The 25,127-nt window shown below is 35.7% G+C and overlaps 1 protein-coding gene and 1 long non-coding RNA gene across 2 annotated transcripts in view; both read right to left on the bottom strand.

Moving 5' to 3' along the window:
• Positions 1-17,956, bottom strand: part of LOC127629308 (calmodulin-regulated spectrin-associated protein 1-B-like) — a 39,993-nt gene extending 22,037 nt beyond the window's left edge. The window contains 2 exon segments of the mRNA XM_052106468.1: positions 15,568-15,725; positions 17,634-17,956. Of these exon segments, the coding sequence (XP_051962428.1) occupies positions 15,568-15,724 (157 nt within the window). The 5' untranslated portion in view covers position 15,725; positions 17,634-17,956.
• A 5,364-nt stretch (positions 17,957-23,320) lies between these two features.
• On the bottom strand, positions 23,321-24,219 carry LOC127629275 (uncharacterized). Its single transcript, XR_007968754.1, has 3 exons — positions 24,163-24,219; positions 23,947-24,005; positions 23,321-23,635 (listed from the first exon to the last, which is right to left on the bottom strand). It is a non-coding gene; the product is annotated as an uncharacterized LOC127629275 (long non-coding RNA).
• Between the last annotated feature and the right edge of the window lie 908 nt (positions 24,220-25,127).

Below are 25,127 nucleotides of genomic sequence, written 5' to 3'. Positions count from 1 at the left end.
CACCTTTTAGTCCATGTATATTAGCTTTGGGTACAGCTAGTGCAGGCGATTTCATATTGGGGTCCGGGTGCCCCCAGGGGGCCGCAAAAAAATCAGAGAAGAAAAACTGTAATATATAATTATAATTCTTAAATTATTGGTTTAATCACTATTACTTTATTGTATTGAAAGCCATAGTAAGAAATAAAGAGAAATACAAATAAATTGGCATATAATGTCATATATTATGACTAAACAAATCTTATTTGTAAGAAAAAAAGGGTTGTAATTCACTATTTTCTGTAAAGCTGCATTAAAACAATATTTGTTGTTTTAATATATATTTGTACAAAATAATTTATGTAGCGTTTTTCACAATAAATACAAATATTTGGGGGCTTGGGTATCTCAGCGAGAATTGACGCCGACTACCACACCTGGAGTTGCGAGTTAAAATACGGGGCATGTTGAGTGACACCAGCCAGGTCTCCTAACCAAATTGGCCCGGTTGCTTGTGGGTCCTTTTATAGACAATATTGATAAGAGTCAGCAGGCTGATGCAAGTAAAAAAAAAATATTATAATAATTATCACTTATTTTAAGGGTCAATAATGCTCATTTATTATGATTTTTTTTGTCCAGATCTAGGTCAAGTTATTAAAAAAAGGCATTAAATACACACAAAACAATTACTTGAATACACCTCTACTACGATGAATACACCTTTACTACACCTCTACTACGATGAATACACCTTTACTACACCTCTACTATGATGAATACACCTTTACTACACCTCTACTATAATGAATACACCTTTACTACAACTCTACTATAATGAATACACCTCTACTATAATGAATACATTTACATTTACATTTACATTTACATTTATGCATTTGGCAGACGCTTTTATCCAAAGCGACTTACAGTGCACTTATTACAGGGACAATCCCCCCGGAGCAACCTGGAGTTAAGTGCCTTGCTCAAGGGTCCAACAGTGGCATCTTGGTGGTGCTGGGGCTTGAACCCCGACCTTCTGGTCAGTAACCCTGAGCCTCAACCACTGAGCCACCACTGCCCCAGTAGTAGAATACACCTCTACTACACCTTTACTACACCTCTACTATAATGAATACACCTCAAATACACCTCTACTATAAAGACTACACCTTTACTACACCTCTACTATAACGAATACACCTCAAATACACCTCTACTATAAAGACTACACCTTTACTACACCTCTACTATAACGAATACACCTTTACTACACCTCTACTATAATGAATACACCTTTACTACAACTCTACTATAATGAATACACCTTTACTACAACTCTACTATAATGAATACACCTCTACTACAACTCTACTATAATGAATACACCTCTACTACAACTCTACTATAATGAATACACCTCTACTATAATGAATACACCTTTACTACACCTCTACTATAATGAATACACCTCAAATACACCTCTACTATAAAGACTACACCTCTACTATACCTCTACTATAATGAATACACCTTTACTACACCTCTACTATGATGAATACACCTTTACTACACCTCTACTATAATGAATACACCTCTACTATAATGAATACACCTTTACTACACCTCTACTATAATGAATACACCTCAAATACACCTCTACTATAAAGACTACACCTTTACTACACCTCTACTATAATGAATACACCTTTACTACACCTCTACTATAATGAATACACCTCAAATACACCTCTACTATAATGAATACACCTCCACTACAACTCTACTTTAATGAATACACCTCTACTATAATGAATACACCTTTACTACACCTCTACTATAATGAATACACCTCAAATACACCTCTACTATAAAGACTACACCTCTACTATAATGAATACACCTTTACTACACCTCTACTATGATGAATACACCTCTACTATAATGAATACACCTTTACTACACCTCTACTATAATGAATACACCTCAAATACACCTCTACTATAAAGACTACACCTCTACTATAATGAATACACCTCTACTATAATGAATACACCTTTACTACACCTCTACTATAATGAATACACCTCAAATACACCTCTACTATAAAGACTACACCTCTACTATAATGAATACACCTTTACTACAACTCTACTATGATGAATACACCTCTACTATAAAGACGACACCTTTACTACACCTCTACTATAATGAATACACCTTTACTACACCTCTACTATAATGAATACACCTCAAATACACCTCTACTATAATGAATACACCTCAAATACACCTCTACTATAAAGACTACACCTTTACTACACCTCTACTATAATGAATACACCTTTACTACACCTCTACTATAATGAATAAACCTTTACTACACATCTACTATAGTGAATAAACCTTTACTACACCTCTACTATAATGAATACACCTTTACTACAATTCTACTATAATGAATACACCTTTACTACAACTCTACTATAATAAATACACCTCAACTACACCTCTACTATAAAAAATACACCTCATCTACACCTCTACTATGATGAATACACCTTTACTACACCTCTACTATAATAAATACACCTCATCTACACCTCTACTATGATGAATACACCTCTACTACACCTCTACTATGATGAATACACCTTTACTACACCTCTACTATGATGAATACACCTTTACTACACCTCTACAATAATGAATACACCTTTACTACATCTCTACTATAATGAATACACCTTTACTACAACTCTACTATAATGAATACACCTTTACTACACCTCTACTATGATGAATACACCTTTACTACACCTCTACTATGATGAATACACCTTTACTACACCTCTACTATAATGAATACACCTTTACTACACCTCTACTATAATGAATACACCTCTAGTATAATGAATAAATCTTTACTACACCTCTACTATGATGAATACACCTTTACTACACCTCTACTATGATGAATACACCTCTACTACACCTCTACTATAATGAATACACCTTTACTACACCTCTACTATAATGAATACACCTCTATTATAATGAATAAACCTTTACTACACCTCTACTATAATGAATACACCTTTACTACACCTCTACTATGATGAATACACCTTTACTACACCTCTACTATGATGAATACACCTCTACTACACCTCTACTATAATGAATACACCTTTACTACACCTCTACTAAGATGAATACACCTTTACTACACCTCTACTATGATGAATACACCTCTACTACACCTCTACTATAATGAATACACCTTTACTACACCTCTACTATGATGAATACACCTCTACTACACCTCTACTATAATGAATACACCTTTACTACACCTCTACTAAGATGAATACATCTTTACTACACCTCTACTATGATGAATAAACCTTTACTACACCTCTACTATGATGAATACACCTTTACTACACCTCTACTATGATGAATACACCTTTACTACACCTCTACTATGATGAATACACCTCTACTACACCTCTACTATAATGAATACACCTTTACTACACCTCTACTATAAAGACTACACCTTTACTACACCTCTACTATAACGAATACACCTTTACTACACCTCTACTATAATGAATACACCTTTACTACAACTCTACTATAATGAATACACCTTTACTACAACTCTACTATAATGAATACACCTCTACTACAACTCTACTATAATGAATACACCTCTACTACAACTCTACTATAATGAATACACCTTTACTACACCTCTACTATAATGAATACACCTCAAATACACCTCTACTATAAAGACTACACCTCTACTATACCTCTACTATAATGAATACACCTTTACTACACCTCTACTATGATGAATACACCTCTACTATAATGAATACACCTTTACTACACCTCTACTATAATGAATACACCTCAAATACACCTCTACTATAAAGACTACACCTTTACTACACCTCTACTATAATGAATACACCTTTACTACACCTCTACTATAATGAATACACCTCAAATACACCTCTACTATAATGAATACACCTCCACTACAACTCTACTATAATGAATACACCTCTACTATAATGAATACACCTTTACTACACCTCTACTATAATGAATACACCTCAAATACACCTCTACTATAAAGACTACACCTCTACTATAATGAATACACCTTTACAACACCTCTATTATGATGAATACACCTCTACTATAATGAATACACCTTTACTACACCTCTACTATAATGAATACACCTCAAATACACCTCTAATATAAAGACTACACCTCTACTATAATGAATACACCTTTACTACACCTCTACTATGATGAATACACCTCTACTATAAAGACTACACCTTTACTACACCTCTACTATAATGAATACACCTTTACTACACCTCTACTATAATGAATACACCTCAAATACACCTCTACTATAATGAATACACCTCAAATACACCTCTACTATAATTAATACACCTTTACTACACCTCTACTATAATGAATAAACCTTTACTACACATCTACTATAGTGAATAAACCTTTACTACACCTCTACTATAATGAATACACCTTTACTACAATTCTACTATAATGAATACACCTTTACTACAACTCTACTATAATAAATACACCTCAACTACACCTCTACTATAATAAATACACCTCATCTACACCTCTACTACGATGAATACACCTTTACTACACCTCTACTATAATAAATACACCTCATCTACACCTTTACTATGATGAATACACCTCTACTACACCTCTACTATGATGAATACACCTTTACTACACCTCTACTATGATGAATACACCTTTACTACACCTCTACAATAATGAATACACCTTTACTACATCTCTACTATAATGAATACACCTTTACTACACCTCTACTATAATGAATACACCTTTACTACACCTCTACTATGATGAATACACCTTTACCTCAACTCTACTATAATGAATACACCTTTACTACACCTCTACTATAATGAATACACCCCTATTATAATGAATAAACCTTTACTACACCTCTACTATGATGAATACACCTTTACTACACCTCTACTATGATGAATACACCTTTACTACACCTCTACTATGATGAATAGGCCTACACCTTTACTACAACTCTACTATAATGAATACACCTTTACTACACCTCTACTATAATGAATACACCTCTATTATAATGAATAAACCTTTACTACACCTCTACTATGATGAATACACCTTTACTACACCTCTACTATGATGAATACACCTCTACTACACCTCTACTATAATGAATACACCTTTACTACACCTCTACTATAATGAATACACCTCCATTATAATGAATAAACCTTTACTACACCTCTACTATAATGAATACACCTTTACTACACCTCTACTATGATGAATACACCTTTACTACACCTCTACTATGATGAATACACCTCTACTACACCTCTACTATAATGAATACACCTTTACTACACCTCTACTAAGATGAATACACCTTTACTACACCTCTACTATGATGAATACACCTCTACTAGACCTCTACTATAATGAATACACCTTTACTACACCTCTACTATGATGAATACACCTTTACTACACCTCTACTATGATGAATACACCTCTACTACACCTCTACTATAATGAATACACCTTTACTACACCTCTACTAAGATGAATACACCTTTACTACACCTCTACTATGATGAATACACCTTTACTACACCTCTACTATGATGAATACACCTCTACTACACCTCTACTATAATGAATACACCTTTACTACACCTCTACTAAGATGAATACACCTTTACTACACCTCTACTATGATGAATACACCTTTACTACACCTCTACTATGATGAATACACCTTTACTACACCTCTACTATGATGAATACACCTCTACTACACCTCTACTATAATGAATACACCTTTACTACACCTCTACTATAATGAATACACCTCTATTATAATGAATAAACCTTTACTACACCTCTACTATGATGAATACACCTTTACTACACCTCTACTATGATGAATACACCTTTACTACATCTCTACTATAATGAATAGGCCTACACCTTTACTACAACTCTACTATAATGAATACACCTTTACTACACCTCTACTATAATGAATACACCTCTATTATAATGAATAAACCTTTACTACACCTCTACTATGATGAATACACCTTTACTACACCTCTACTATGATGAATACACCTCTACTACACCTCTACTATAATGAATACACCTTTACTACACCTCTACTATAATGAATACACCTTTACTACACCTCTACTATGATGAATACACCTCTACTATAATGAATACACCTTTACTACACCTCTACTATAATGAATACACCTCAAATACACCTCTACTATAAAGACTACACCTTTACTACACCTCTACTATAATGAATACACCTCAAATACACCTCTACTATAATGAATACACCTCCACTACAACTCTACTATAATGAATACACCTCTACTATAATGAATACACCTTTACTACACCTCTACTATAATGAATACACCTCAAATACACCTCTACTATAAAGACTACACCTCTACTATAATGAATACACCTTTACTACACCTCTACTATGATGAATACACCTCTACTATAATGAATACACCTTTACTACACCTCTACTATAATGAATACACCTCAAATACACCTCTACTATAAAGACTACACCTCTACTATAATGAATACACCTTTACTACACCTCTACTATGATGAATACACCTCTACTATAATGAATACACCTTTACTACACCTCTACTATAATGAATACACCTCAAATACACCTCTAATATAAAGACTACACCTCTACTATAATGAATACACCTTTACTACACCTCTACTATGATGAATACACCTCTACTATAAAGACTACACCTTTACTACACCTCTACTATAATGAATACACCTTTACTACACCTCTACTATAATGAATACACCTCAAATACACCTCTACTATAATGAATACACCTCAAATACACCTCTACTATAATGAATAAACCTTTACTACACATCTACTATAGTGAATACACCTTTACTACACCTCTACTATAATGAATAAACCTTTACTACACATCTACTATAGTGAATAAACCTTTACTACACCTCTACTATAATGAATACATCTTTACTACAATTCTACTATAATGAATACACCTTTACAACAACTCTACTATAATAAATACACCTCAACTACACCTCTACTATAATAAATACACCTCATCTACACCTCTACTACTGATGAATACACCTTTACTACACCTCTACTATAATAAATACACCTCATCTACACCTCTACTATGATGAATACACCTCTACTACACCTCTACTATGATGAATACACCTTTACTACACCTCTACTATGATGAATACACCTTTACTACACCTCTACAATAATGAATACACCTTTACTACACCTCTACTATAATGAATACACCTTTACTACACCTCTACTATAATGAATACACCTTTACTACACCTCTACTATGATGAATACACCTTTACTACACCTCTACTATGATGAATACACCTTTACTACAACTCTACTATAATGAATACACCTTTACTACACCTCTACTATAATGAATACACCTCTATTATAATGAATAAACCTTTACTACACCTCTACTATGATGAATACACCTTTACTACACCTCTACTATGATGAATACACCTTTACTACATCTCTACTATAATGAATAGGCCTACACCTTTACTACAACTCTACTATAATGAATACACCTTTACTACACCTCTACTATAATGAATACACCTCTATTATAATGAATAAACCTTTACTACACCTCTACTATGATGAATACACCTTTACTACACCTCTACTATGATGAATACACCTCTACTACACCTCTACTATAATGAATACACCTTTACTACACCTCTACTATAATGAATACACCTCCATTATAATGAATAAACCTTTACTACACCTCTACTATAATGAATACACCTTTACTACACCTCTACTATGATGAATACACCTTTACTACACCTCTACTATGATGAATACACCTCTACTACACCTCTACTATAATTAATACACCTTTACTACACCTCTACTAAGATGAATACACCTTTACTACACCTCTACTATGATGAATACACCTCTACTAGACCTCTACTATAATGAATACACCTTTACTACACCTCTACTATGATGAATACACCTTTACTACACCTCTACTATGATGAATACACCTCTACTACACCTCTACTATAATGAATACACCTTTACTACACCTCTACTAAGATGAATACACCTTTACTACACCTCTACTATGATGAATACACCTTTACTACACCTCTACTATGATGAATACACCTTTACTACACCTCTACTATGATGAATACACCTCTACTACACCTCTACTATAATGAATACACCTTTACTACACCTCTACTATAATGAATACACCTCTATTATAATGAATAAACCTTTACTACACCTCTACTATGATGAATACACCTTTACTACACCTCTACTATGATGAATACACCTTTACTACATCTCTACTATAATGAATAGGCCTACACCTTTACTACAACTCTACTATAATGAATACACCTTTACTACACCTCTACTATAATGAATACACCTCTATTATAATGAATAAACCTTTACTACACCTCTACTATGATGAATACACCTTTACTACACCTCTACTATGATGAATACACCTCTACTACACCTCTACTATAATGAATACACCTTTACTACACCTCTACTATAATGAATACACCTTTACTACACCTCTACTATGATGAATACACCTCTACTATAATGAATACACCTTTACTACACCTCTACTATAATGAATACACCTCAAATACACCTCTATTATAAAGACTACACCTTTACTACACCTCTACTATAATGAATACACCTTTACTACACCTCTACTATAATGAATACACCTCAAATACACCTCTACTATAATGAATACACCTCCACTACAACTCTACTATAATGAATACACCTCTACTATAATGAATACACCTTTACTACACCTCTACTATAATGAATACACCTCAAATACACCTCTACTATAAAGACTACACCTCTACTATAATGAATACACCTTTACTACACCTCTACTATGATGAATACACCTCTACTATAATGAATACACCTTTACTATAATGAATACACCTCAAATACACCTCTACTATAAAGACTACAACTCTACTATAATGAATACACCTTTACTACACCTCTACTATGATGAATACACCTCTACTATAAAGACTACACCTTTACTACACCTCTACTATAATGAAGACACCTTTACTACACCTCTACTATAATGAATACACCTCAAATACACCTCTACTATAATGAATACACCTCAAATACACCTCTACTATAAAGACTACACCTTTACTACACCTCTACTATAATGAATACACCTTTACTACACCTCTACTATAATGAATAAACCTTTACTACACATCTACTATAGTGAATAAACCTTTACTACACCTCTACTATAATGAATACACCTTTACTACAATTCTACTATAATGAATACACCTTTACTACAACTCTACTATAATAAATACACCTCAACTACACCTCTACTATAATAAATACACCTCATCTACACCTCTACTACGATGAATACACCTTTACTACACCTCTACTATAATAAATACACCTCATCTACACCTCTACTATGATGAATACACCTCTACTACACCTCTACTATGATGAATACACCTTTACTACACCTCTACTATGATGAATACACCTTTACTACACCTCTACAATAATGAATACACCTTTACTACATCTCTACTATAATGAATACACCTTTACTACACCTCTACTATAATGAATACACCTTTACTACACCTCTACTATGATGAATACACCTTTACTACACCTCTACTATGATGAATACACCTTTACTACAACTCTACTATAATGAATACACCTTTACTACACCTCTACTATAATGAATACACCTCTATTATAATGAATAAACCTTTACTACACCTCTACTATGATGAATACACCTTTACTACACCTCTACTATGATGAATACACCTTTACTACATCTCTACTATAATGAATAGGCCTACACCTTTACTACAACTCTACTATAATGAATACACCTTTACTACACCTCTACTATAACGAATACACCTCCATTATAATGAATAAACCTTTACTACACCTCTACTATAATGAATACACCTTTACTACACCTCTACTATGATGAATACACCTTTACTACACCTCTACTATGATGAATACACCTCTACTACACCTCTACTATAATGAATACACCTTTACTACACCTCTACTAAGATGAATACACCTTTACTACACCTCTACTATGATGAATACACCTCTACTAGACCTCTACTATAATGAATACACCTTTACTACACCTCTACTATAATGAATACACCTCAAATACACCTCTACTATAATGAATACACCTCAAATACACCTCTACTATAAAGACTACACCTTTACTACACCTCTACTATAATGAATACACCTTTACTACACCTCTACTATAATGAATAAACCTTTACTACACATCTACTATAGTGAATAAACCTTTACTACACCTCTACTATAATGAATACACCTTTACTACAATTCTACTATAATGAGTACACCTTTACTACAACTCTACTATAATAAATACACCTCAACTACACCTCTACTATAATAAATACACCTCATCTACACCTCTACTACGATGAATACACCTTTACTACACCTCTACTATAATAAATACACCTCATCTACACCTCTACTATGATGAATACACCTCTACTACACCTCTACTATGATGAATACACCTTTACTACACCTCTACTATGATGAATACACCTTTACTACACCTCTACAATAATGAATACACCTTTACTACATCTCTACTATAATGAATACACCTTTACTACACCTCTACTATAATGAATACACCTTTACTACACCTCTACTATGATGAATACACCTTTACTACACCTCTACTATGATGAATACACCTTTACTACACCTCTACTATAATGAATACACCTCTATTATAATGAATAAACCTTTACTACACCTCTACTATGATGAATACACCTTTACTACACCTCTACTATGATGAATACACCTTTACTACATCTCTACTATAATGAATAGGCCTACACCTTTACTACAACTCTACTATAATGAATACACCTTTACTACACCTCTACTATAATGAATACACCTCTATTATAATGAATAAACCTTTACTACACCTCTACTATGATGAATACACCTTTACTACACCTCTACTATGATGAATACACCTCTACTACACCTCTACTATAATGAATACACCTTTACTACACCTCTACTATAATGAATACACCTTTACTACACCTCTACTAAGATGAATACACCTTTACTACACCTCTACTATGATGAATACACCTCTACTAGACCTCTACTATAATGAATACACCTTTACTACACCTCTACTATGATGAATACACCTTTACTACACCTCTACTATGATGAATACACCTCTACTACACCTCTACTATGATGAATACACCTCTACTACACCTCTACTATAATGAATACACCTTTACTACACCTCTACTAAGATGAATACACCTTTACTACACCTCTACTATGATGAATACACCTTTACTACACCTCTACTATGATGAATACACCTTTACTACACCTCTACTATGATGAATACACCTCTACTACACCTCTACTATAATGAATACACCTTTACTACACCTCTACTAAGATGAATACACCTTTACTACACCTCTACTATGATGAATACACCTTTACTACACCTCTACTATGATGAATACACCTCTACTACACCTCTACTATAATGAGTACACCTTTACTACACCTCTACTAAGATGAATACACCTTTACTACACCTCTACTATAATGAATACACCTTTACTACACCTCTAGTATAATGAATACACCTCAAATACACCTCTACTATAATGAATACACCTTTACTACACCTCTACTATAATGAATAGGCCTACACCTCTACTACACCTCTACTATAATGAATACACCTCTACTATAGGCAAGGCATGTTTTGCTCAGGTCAAAAAGCAACATAAACACAAAGATTACATCTATATTCACTTGTATGTTTTAAGCTAGATTTTCAAAAGCTGCCTTATTTTTAATCACCTTGGACAACCTTATTTGTTAATGACCATTAAACTAAAATTCACATAAACCTTTTGAAACAGAAAAATGAGCACTATGCATTGACAAGAATATTGGTAGATTTCAGAACTGACCACTTATATTAATTAGCCAATTCTGATCATCAAAAATGGGTTTATTAATCGGCCTGACTGATATCTCTGTCTTTTAGTGTCTGATTCTTTATATTCCTGTTTGTAAAAACAATCAGTCTAGTGTTTCCAAACACATGTCAATGTTTAAAGACAGGTAATCTTGTAAGTTTGTGTGTGTGTGTGTGTGTGTCACTGAATGTGTGCACCATTTCTCATTAATAAATAAAGACTGACAGTCAGAAATGGGTCAGGCACACACACACACACACACACACACACACACACACACGGTTTCCTTGTGATGACAACAGACCACACCTTCCACACTGGACAAAGAGCACACAAGGAAAACTCCATATAAACACTGAATATCACATCAGATTTGAGTCATCTCTGCATTATTCTGAAATACTACCAGCATGTGCCACAACTGTACCTTTAGATACAGAATTATTTTTATTGAAATGTAGCATATACTTCCAATATATGAATGTAAAATATGTTTTTATAGTAAAAGGTCATTATGCTAAAAACAAACAATGTCTATGTTTGGACTGGAATACTAGTGTACAGCTTAATGCATACTATGCAATATATACTACTGTATAATCTATAAAAAATATATAAATACATAGTTCACAGTATGCATCAATAAACAGCTTGGAGTTGTGAGTTCAAATCCAGGGTGTGCTGAGTGACTCCAGTGAGGTCTCCTAAGCAACCAAATTGGCCCAGTTGCTAGGAAGGGTAGAGTCACGTTGGGTAACCTCCTCATGGTCGAGATTAAGTGGTTCTCGCTCTCAATGGGGCGCGATTTAAGTTGTGCATGGTTCGCAGGGAGCAGCATGTGCCTCCACATGCTGTGAGTCTCTGTGGTGTCATGCATTGGGCGTATGGAGTGGTGGTGGCGTAGTGGACTAAAGCACATAACTGGTAATCAGAAGGTCACTGGTTCGATCCCCACAGCCACCACCATGGTGTCCTTGAGCAAGACACTTAATCCAGGTTGCTCCGGGGGGGATTGTCCCTGTATTAAGTGCACTGTAAGTCGCTTTGGATAAAAGCATCTGCCAAATGCATAAATGTAAATGTAAATGCCACATGATAAGATGTGCGGATCGAACGTCTCAGACGCGGAGGCAACAGAGACTTGTCCTCTGCCAACAGGACTGAGGTGAGTAACCGCACCACCATGAGGACCTAGTAAGCATTGTAATTGCTTACTATTATAATAAAAAAAATTAAAGAAATATTGCGGCTGAAATTAGGCTACTTCATTTTCATTCGTCACCCTGGTACATACAATTTACATACTGCAAAAAATACAGCAGTATGATAGTACACCATATATAATGAATGTAAAATGACAGGCTTCTTAAAGAGACAGCATCGATTATCAGCATCTGTTTAGGCTGATATTGGAAACAGTCAATATAAAGTTGTTTTTTTGTTTTGTTTTTCAAATTAAAAATGTGCCAAACAAAAAGCTAAACAGTTAACAGCCTTTGTCCCATACATTACAATGTTTTGATGCATTATGGAATTACTTCAAAACCAATATTTGAGATTCTGTGTTATAATTGTTTTTCAAGGTTAAATACTTTAGCATATCCATGGCCCAAATATCAGCTGTTGCTCATAATATTTAATAATCGGCTATTGTATCAGACTTCATTGATGCACCTTTAGCTTTAATGGAGATTACTGTTGTTTATTATGGGCCATGTCCTGAAGGGACTAGCCCTTATTGTATCCGTTAGTATTATTATTATTATTATTATTATTCTGACTGGGAGTCTATAGCAGTCCTATGAACCGTACATAAGAAAATTATTCAATTTGGCACACTGATAGAGGTGGGCATGAATAGCCCCTATACCAAATTTGGGGTCTCTAGGTCATACTCTCTAGCGCCACCACCAGTTCAAATATTCACTTTTCTTTGGCGTGTATCTTTTGAACCGTTTGTCCAACAGACACAATTATTTTTTTGTCTGATGACTCTCCTCTTGATGTCATCTTGGATTATGACATTTACTGTTTAAACTTTTCACGTCCTTCAAATTTGTCCGATTTGTCCAAACGATGGCTCAAAATAATCTCCAGACTAAGCCGCACAGAACTGACCAGAAATCCTTTTAATTTGTGTTAGCATTCAGAAATTATGCCAATGCAAAGTTACAATTAAAATGGATTTGAGGCTGAATCTCGGCAATTCTTTGTACTTTCTAAACCAAATTTGTTATGCTTTATTTAGGACCATGATCAGAGGTAACATGCAAAGTTTGGTGACAGTACCTATGGGTCAAGAAATGTCAAAATTTTATATTTTTGCCTGTAACTATAACTTGAAACGTTTGTCCTAAAAATATGAGTTTGGTGTCTTTGGATTCCTTGGGTCATGAGGATTTCAACAATATCAATTTTTCCAACATCAGCCATATAACCCCGCCACCATTTTGAATTATATGAAAAGGTAATGCATATTTAAAACACTTTGTCCAGTTTGAATGAAAATTGGAAGGGGGCTTCGACATCATGTCTTGAGGGTACCTTAGCAATTTGGAGTGTCACATAGAGATCAAAATGCTTAGTCAATTTAAACAAAACTATTAATGTATCATTGCTTCCTTATTCTATGTTACCTACAGCCACTGCACATGAACTAACACATTCACACACAGGTGCTCTGTAATAATCACTAACAGCTATTTCAGTCTGCAGGATTAGTGATGTCACAATGAGGCTGGTATTTTTGTACTCTGATAAGACCCAAGATGGTCCACACACACACACACACACACACACACACACACACACACACACACACACACACACACACACACACACACACACACACACCTCCCCAAAACAGACTAGAGCCATAGCCATTACACTCTGTGTCTATTGGGTCATTTTGGGACAATTCCATTTTTGCCATTGACCATGTCTCATGGCCGTCATCCCGGGGGGCATCACATCGACAGATGTAACGAGTGTGTTGCGCCCAGCACAAATCGGTACCAAAAAGTACCATAGTACTACAATGTTTTTTGGGCATGCACTATGGTTTCAGATGGAAGACTATGATGGGCCTGAAATTCATGTAAAACAAAAATACAATTCTTCCTTAATTTCAGTATCATGGTAGCCTATATATCAAAGAACCAGATGGTATTAGTATCTGATACCATCACTGTACCACCGTACAGAAGTGAGGGTGAGAAATGCACGTACCTTCACCGTAAGCTTTGGCAAACAGCCAGCGGAGGTTGGCTTCTATCTTGGCCCGAGCTGAGTCGTACATTTCCAGAGGAACAATTTCAAGGCCCCCCTCAACCGAATCCACTCTTCTCTGGCCACCGTCCCCATCTGCCAATGCTCCTCCATCCATCCTAAACATACACAATATTGTCAGTGCCCAACACTAGAGTCATTGAAAACATTGTAGAATATCCAGGCTGCACTTTTCGCTTAAAATTAGGGGTGGGTAAAAATACAGTTTTATCTTAATATGAATGATCTCGATATCACACCATAAACCCCAATATCAATCTTTTCCTCTATGTGCAACCCTCCACTACAATGCAAGGAAATCATTCACATTCGCAACCAAATGTTCCGCTATATGCGCTAGCTCTATGAGGTGAGCTAGCGTGCAAGCTAATTGTGTTGAATAAGTGTGTATATGTAGGTGGGTCTGTAATACAAGCGTTAAAATGTGTCATTTTTCAAATGATGCATCAGAGTAAAAGTGTTTTGATATCATAACACAGCAGTGTGTGAGTAATAGCAGAGACCATTTAGCAGAGATGTGCCACTTCGATTTAAATTAATGGGAGAAATTGGAACGCCCAACCAAGACAATCTAGTGCCCAACGGTCAACGGATTTAAAAAGGAAGTCCCGCCTTAAAGGTAAAAGATGCACAATTTATGATACCAGTGTTGTCAGATTTTACTTCTGATTTTAAATATGTTCTTTGATCGTAATCTTGAACAACCGTTTTTGAGATTTCGGTGTCTCCCCATTCAAGTAGATAGGTGCTGCACTAGCATGACAGGAAATACCCTCGCGAGAGCATTGCAAAGATGGCCGACAGTGGACTGACTTGCTATAAACACTTTGAAATGCCCAATTCCCAATGCGCTCAAGGTCCCCATGGTGGCCCCTTCAATCCGGGTGGTGGAGGACGAATCTCAGTTGCCTCCGCGTCTGAGACCGTCAATCCGCGCATCTTATCAAGTGGCTTGTTGAGCGCGTTACCGTGGAGACCTACTGCATGTGGACGCTTCACCCTATTCTCCACGGCATCCCCGCACCGCCCCACCAAGAGCGAACCACATTATAGCGACCACGAGGAGGTTACCTCATGTGACTCTACCCTCCCTAGCAACCGGACTAATTGGTTGCTTAGGAAACCTGGCTGGAGTCACTCAGCATACCCTAGATTTGAACTTTCAAATCCAGGCGCAGTAGTCAGCGTCTTTTCTTGCTGAGCTACCCAGGCCCCCAAAATTTTGTTATTGTAACGCTCAGTCTACACGACTTCAATTTCAGTGTGTTCCTCACACAAATCTGTCGTATGGTTATAGAAGACTTGGAATACAGTACACAAGTCGTATAGACCACTACTTAATGGTATTTGTTGTCCTTTTTGGAGCTTGACAGCTGTAGTGACATCTACTTTCATTATATGGAATAGTGCAGCCTGGACATTCTTCTAAACATCTCCTTTTTGGTTTCCACAGAAGAGAATAGGGGTTTTCATTTTTAAAGCTAATTATGTTTTTAATGTGTAAAGACAGCTAACACCTTGCAAGCATTCTAAAAATAAGCATGGCACTAAGATGACTTTTTGGACATGTATCATGGTAGTACCATGGTATTCTTTGAAGTACCTTGGGGTAACATGTAAATACAACGGTATTGAATATGATAATTATTGAGTATCATAGTATATATCGAAGTACCATCACTGATTTAAAAACCATGCAAATACAATGGTATATCACATGCACAAATGTACAAATGCAATGTTTCAGTTACTGGAATGGGACGAGACATAATCGATAAATGACTATTGAAAAGTGATGAGTGTAAGCTTTAAAATAATGTAATCATAAGGCGTTTTTCCATGTGCAATCAATCCCTTATGAATGCACAACAAATGATGGTCAGCAAACGAGATATGATGAATGAATGGGACTGCTTTACTATCACAGAGATCTAATATATGTGCACCTGTCAGCGGCCAAAAACAGAACATCATCCCGACCTAGAGATAATCTGAGTTCAAATTACCTTGAACCCCGCGGGAAATCCACAATCCAGCTTTGAAACTGTCCGAATATCGCCGATGCTTTTGATTAGAGATCTCTCAGCCGTCTGATCAGTCACCCCTCCCCGCCCAGCAACGCAATCCAATCCAGCGCGGCCTCCGCTACATGACAACTGCACGCGACGCTCATATATACAGGAATTATGACGTAAACTGATGAAATGTGTTTACAAAATGTAACAGTTCAAAAATGCATATTTGCACGTGGCTCTCCCGCCACCCGGACGCTTTTAGATTGTCTGGCTGCCGTTGTCATGGGGAGACGCCGTCGGTGGATTCTCCCGGTGTTATGGCTATATATTGCGCGCTCATGAAGGGCTAGTGCGCATGCGTGCGCGAGTACCGGAGCGTCGCGAGATGATTCAGGCAAATGGTACCAAAACCAATGATGTCAATCATTCCTTTCAGTGTTTTACAACATATACATTTATTTTCATATCTGGTACTTTCCTGCAAAACATATTTTCTTACTCAGTATTTTTTGTCTTCTTTTTCAGTAAAAAATATCAAGTTTAATGTTCTTGTGTATGATATCGAGTCTTGTTTACAAAAAATCTAGCAAAATATGTGAGATTAAAGGAATAGTTATCTCCAAAACTGAAAATGCTATCATAGTTTACTCGCTATCATGGCATACCAGATGTGAATGACTTTCCTTCTTCTGCAGAACACAAATTAAGATTTTTAGAAGCATATTATAGCTCTGTAGGTCCATAGAATGCACGTGAATGGTGACTAGAACTTTGAAGCTCCAAAAGGCACATAAAGGCAGCATAACAGTAATCCATAATACTCCAGTAGTCTTTAGAAGTGATAGGTGATATCTGTGTGAGAATCAGATACAAATTTAACTATAATTAAACTATAAATCTCCACATTCACTTTCAAATTCTTCTTCTTGTGCTTTTGGTGATTCTCATTTTTCATGTATATCGCCATCTACTAAAAAATTTGACTTAAATATTGATCTGTTTCTCACCCACACCTATCATATCACTTCTGAAGGCATGGATTAAAGCACTGGAGTATTGCACTTTTATGCTGCATTTTTGTGCTTTTTGGAGCTTCAATGTTCTGGCCACCATTCATTGTATCTTTGTTTATCTTCTGCAGAAGAAAGAAAGTCATACACATCTGGGATGGCATGAGGGTGAGTAAATGATGAGAGAATTTTCTTTTTTGACTGAGCTATCCCTTTAATGCTTAAAACAAGGTAACACATTACTAAATAAATTACTAGATATTTCAGTTGTTTTTTTGTTTGGTATTTTGTCTTGTTTTCTGGTGAAAACAAACAATTAAATATTTTTTTTTGTTGCAGTGTTAACTATGAAAATATCACATCCACTCTTGTAAATGGAAAAAAGACCCTCTTTCAATTTATTTATTTGTGATTTTGTGAAAAAATATCATTTATATATTATTTTAATGCATTATTAGTTAGTGTCATCCCATTTGATGTTGTCTTACTTCTTGCCCTTTTGTTTGTTTGTCTTTTTTTTTTTTAAAGAGATTTTTATATCCCCTTTTCTCCCAATTTGAAATACCCAATTAAGTCAATTTTGATGCAAAAGTTTCTACACTTAAAAAAAAAGAAACACAAGTTGCTGCATAATGTTAATTTTACAAATAACTAAGATCACAGTGCATTATCTAAACAGCACACGCTCATCCAAGATTTTGGGAAAAGATATCAGAGGGTTCTCTATATCTCTACAGCGCCCCTGCTGCAGACAGCAGTTGTGTGCATTGTTCAATCACAGAGGGCAAATCAGGACACCATCAACTCATCCAACTCACCCAATCCCTTGTGTATACTTAACTGAACCCCTGCTGAGAATACTGGGAACCATCGATTCATGCTGGGTGACTGATGCATTTTAGTGTTGTGTATGGCACACACATATTGAGGGAGAGTGTGCACAAATGCAATATAAGGTTTGGGATTATCATGAAGTCTGAGTTGGTTTGACATGAGACCAGTTTGACTGTAATATGGTCTTTCATAATTCTTATTTTAAAACTCATCATTCATAATGTTGGTCTACAGGCTGTCAACTGAGCTTTATTCTGTTCCTGCACTGCGTTTCAGGCTTTAAATTGCCAACGGAGGAGTGTGAGGGATTAATTCAGTGAATCTCACAGGTTCCACTTCAACCTGGGAAAAGCATTTTCACTCAGGTATCCGGAGATGTGTTGGGTCAAGAGCTTTTTTAATAGTCACACAACACTTCATGTGAGTCTAAAATCCATTACAGCCTTTTTATAAAAGAAATACTAGAGATTGCATAATATTACACGAAAATGCTTTTTCTGTAGCTGCATATTTAGGAATCTTACATTCCTACATATAGGACACATACATTGTGCATGGCTTTTCTTAAAATAAGTTTGAGAGAGAATTTAGTTATTTAGTTGGTCATCCATGATCTCTCTGTCTGTCTGTCTGTCCATACATTCATCCATTATCTGTCTCTTAGTCTGTCTATCCATCCACTATCTGTCTGTCCATTCATTCATCCATCCATTATCTCTCTGTATGTTGTCTATCTGTCCATTTATCTACCTGTCTATCTATCCATCCATCATCCATCTGTCTGTCAGTCTAACTATCCATCCATCCATCCATCATCTCTCTGTCTGTCAGTATGTCTATCCATCCATCCATTCGCTATCTATCTGCCTGTCCGTCCATCCATCCATCCATTATCTAGCTGTCTGTCAGTCTGTCCATCCATCCATCATCTATCTGTCTGTCATTTATCTGTCCATCCACCATCTGTCTACAGCAGTCTGTCTAAATCAGTGTTGGGGAGCTACTAAAAGCAGTGATGCTACTAACTTATATCACTTAAATTAGAACTCCAATACATTTTTGTGAATTGGTTCGTTCGGACCACTGATCTATATATATAACTGGATTGCTCATAGAGTTCTAAACTGCCAGCAGTAGGTGAAGCTACCGGAAGTGCTCTGGCGGCCATCTTACTATTCCCTACCGACAGAGGGCATCGCGTCATGTGCAGCGTTTAACCGCGAAACAACACTCACTTAAGGATGTGGCTAAAGTGCCCACAGGTTGTAATTTATGACTATGTACATATTAAGCACACATTAGTCGTTATCCCCATGTAGAGTGGGCATAACGATCATAATCTTTAATAATCAACAGTAAAAATACAACACCAAAGTATATTAATACCCCTTTTTAAAGCAAAGTTATCCATCTGCAGATTGTTACAGGATGCAATGTTTCTCTGCCTTCATAGTTTAAATCTGTTGATGCTCATTCTTCATAATGTTGACAAATTATACAACTGCATAATTTGCCAACATTATTTACCATTTTTGACTAGATTATATAGTAAATGTGAACTAATTTGGGGGCATGCGCATCAACACATTTTAAAGTTGTTAATAAAAACGACTAGCTTTGTGTTGATATTGTAACTAGACAGTATTTCTTCAGCATAAATCCAGAAGAATCAAATATAAAAACGTAGTATACACACAAGTTCATATACAGTATGTGTGTGTGTATGTGTGTGTGTGTATACACACACACTCACATATTAATTTACCTTTACTTAATGGAATTATCCATTTGCATTCATTTCTGGAATATGTACATACCAGCTTGTGAGAATTTAATTATTTCAACAATCCCCTGATCTTTTAAATCATAATTAGAAATAAGTTTATTGATATATGCACACAAGGAAATCACACATATTTATTTGTTCAATAACAAAAGCTTCCAAGTACACACAAAAATTTACTTAAAATGAACAATACAATAAAAATGTGCAGATATGTGGGAACAAATCTGCCAATGGATTTAACTACAATCCCACATTATTCAGCTTTCAAAAGAATGGTAGCAAGACATGCCATCAGAGCTAGTGGCGACAGTTCTCCACCGGATAGCACTTTCTGTGCACTACCTGTTTATCAGCACTCAGTGTCGAGAGCTCTTCCCAAGATGAACACACTGATCGACATGAAGTCCTGAGGTGGATTTATAAGACCGTCAGACAGCGTCCTGAAAGTCTGCAAGACAGCTGAGAGATTTCTTCAACAGCACACACTCACAAGGCCCATCTCTGTCCCCACAAAGGTTCTGGATCTACATGGTGGTTCTGCATTCAAGGAACTTGAGGCAAACATGTTCAACCTAGAACCATACAACAATCACATCTTCATACTCAGTGCATTGCAGAAAGCTGCACAAACATCAGCCTCCACTTCATTGCCAAGGAAACATGTGCTGCATCATACTCCAAACGGCTTAAGAATACCTCTGGGCAAGCTTGTACTGCAAAATAGAAGAAAAAAGAAAAGTTTGATATAAAGATCAGGAGCTGGTTGCACCAGCCATACAAAAGTTTAAACTTAGCCTAGTTGTGGTGTAAATGGGCACGAAGTCACAATTTACGCACTACTAAATATTTGAGCATTGCACCATTAAACTTCAGTACGACGTAACCCTAAGTATAAACAGAAGACTCAGAGCAGGTGTAACTGATGGAATAAAAAAGAAGACTGATATTTTATGACATCAATAAGCTCATGTTTTGCATGTTTGGCATCAATCAAATAATTGTGATTATGACAATAATTGCCTGTTTTAGGTGTTTCATAAATATGAGGAATAATTACCATACAAACTAACTACCGGTAATTCATTTATACAAGCTTGAGTCATATAATAAAATAAGGGTATGATTTCCTTTTCAGGCTTTAAAATCATATGAATGACAGTCAAATATAAAAGTATAAAATGTTAAATAAAATAATATCTTAATTATCAAAATATGTTTCTCAAGAGAGCTGCTCTTGTGACGTCCGCAGTGACGGTTACGTAAGCAAACAAGGTTTGTACATCAACCGTAACAAAATCAAATTGAAGTTCACCGCTTTTTAATACTTCTGTGTACAAATATGAACGCTGCTTATTGGATCAATGCAGGTAAACGTCATAGTATGCGACTACACATCACTTTAAGGAGAGTTTACGAATACTAGTTAAGACTTTAAAAACAGGTGGAGCAACCAAATTAAGCACCGACTTAGTTGCAAACTAACTAGTAGTTACGAAGTCTTGAACTTTATACCCCAACTTAAGACCTTACGCACAGCTATTTACTCAACCTCATGTCCTTCCAAACCTGTATGACTTTTTCCGTGGAACACAAAAGATGACATTATAAAAAATGTTTTTGTCCATATAATGAAAGCCATTGGTGACCAAAACAAGCTATTTTGTTCACCATTTACTTTCCTTATATGGAATACAAAATACATTTTTGGGGGTTCTGCAAAAGAAAGTCACATGGATTTGGAAGGACATGAGGTTGAGTATATGATGACAGAATTTACATATTTGGGTCAACTTTTCTATTAATATTAAATGTTATACATGTTAAACTATCTGAAACAGTAATTTTATGAGACTTATACTGCATGTTGCAAAAGTATCTTCATGCAAATAAAAACAGATAGTATAATATTTTTTACTCTGTTATAACAGCTCTTCAGTGAAGCCAGGCTGACTCCTCATACAGCTCTTCCTCCTGTTGCAAACCAATTCCAGTTTTATCTAGCATTCAGTGCGATGTTTATTGAAATCCAAACGGCAAACTAACCTTGTTTAACTTCAACAATATCCATGTGCTCCCTGTCAAGGCTGGACTGGGAAGAGAAATCGGAACGGGATTTGACATAACTGGCCCAAAATTTGTTGGGGGGAGAGTGTTCGCTAACGCGGCGGCTAGTTTTAGCTTATCGCAGACGACACAGCGGCCAGCTCGGTTCTCCCGATGGCCAGTCCATCCTGATCAAAGTGCGTCGGTCCACCGGAAAAATGTCCGGTAGGCCAGATTACCAGTCCAGCCCTGCTCCTCGTCTATTCCAATTGATCACTTCATAAATGATGCCCGTGAGCTGGACCGTATTCAGGCCTGCACTGCAAAAAGTACAAATCACACACAGAGAATTAATGCAAGCCCACATTATATTCATCATATGTAACCGGTGTTGATCTGCAATTAGATATTCAACTTGACCAAAAAAGCTAACTTGGAGAGTTATACTGTTATTCATTGTGGTTATTTTCCTAAGTTAACGTTAGCTGCATAGCTAATATTCATTTATCCTAAGAAAATAATCAAAGGCACGTTCAACGTGAACAAAAGCTACAAAACATAATTATGTATTCAGAATAAAAACTTTAAAGCCTGCTAAAAATCTGTTTGAAAATGTCTACTGATATCTTACCTCAGTTTCTTAAACTTGTTTCTATTGAGGTAACACCTGCGCCGCTGAACGTAATGCTGCTGCAATAAAGAGTAACATAACACGCTCGCATTTAGAATAAGCAGGGGGGAAAAATGAAAGTCAAAATAAATAATGAATTACATATTTAGGAAGACTGCATTGTATGCAAACATTAAAAAAAAATTTTATGTGACTGGATAGGTAAAAATTACTCACCAAAACAGACGATTTCCCATTGAGACACATAGGAATACAGACCGTTAGGGAATACCAAGATGGCGGCGCAGTAGCTTCACTGTTGTGACGTCATGAGCTAAAAACGAAATCACATATTTAGGTATTAAGATTGTAAAGAATGAAGAGGAACGTTGTAAGCTTAACTTTTCACCAGTCATTGACAAAACAAAGAAAAAATTTAATCAGTGGTTACTGAGAGACCTATCCTTGAGGGGGAGAGTACTGATCACAAAGGCAGAGGGCATCTCGAGACTTACATATGCAGCGCTCTCCTTAGCAGTTAATGATAATACTTGTAAAATGATTGATAAAATACTATTTAACTTCTTATGGAAAAATAAAACCCATTATATGAAGAAATCTGTGGTTATGAATTCAATTGAAAATGGAGGCCTGAACTTCTTAGATTTTACCACTCTTAATCACACCTTCAAAGTTAACTGGATTAAGCAATTTATTAAAAAACCAACTTCTATCTGGAATATTATACCTCACTTTATCTTTTCACAAGTTGGTGGTCTTCCATTCCTTTTGCTTTGTGACTACAGAATTGCTAAACTTCCTTTAAAACTATCTAATTTTCACAAACAGATGCTTCTTTCCTGGAATTTAATCTATAAACACAATTTCTCCCCAAACAGGTGTTTTATCTGGAATAATAAGTACATTTTGTATAAATCTAAATCTTTATTTCTTATGAACTGGTTTTGTAATGATATAGTTTTTGTTAGCCAACTGTATAACCATGAAGGTCTTATGTTGACCTATTCTGAATTTCTTTCTAAATATAATATTCCAGTTACTCCTAAAGATTTTGCTGTGGTTATGGATGCTGTTCCCTCTGGTCTAAAAATGCTTCTTAAAAATACCTGCCCTTTGCTATCTCCATACTCATTGGATCCTGCTAATACTGAAGTTGGCCGTATCTGTTTTTCTCCTTCCTA

The sequence above is a fragment of the Xyrauchen texanus genome, chromosome 35, assembly GCF_025860055.1.
Source record: "Xyrauchen texanus isolate HMW12.3.18 chromosome 35, RBS_HiC_50CHRs, whole genome shotgun sequence".
NCBI classification, from domain to species: domain Eukaryota; kingdom Metazoa; phylum Chordata; class Actinopteri; order Cypriniformes; family Catostomidae; genus Xyrauchen; species Xyrauchen texanus.
The sequence above is the reverse complement of the archived record's forward strand: the minus strand, read 5'-3'. Positions and strand labels throughout refer to the sequence as shown.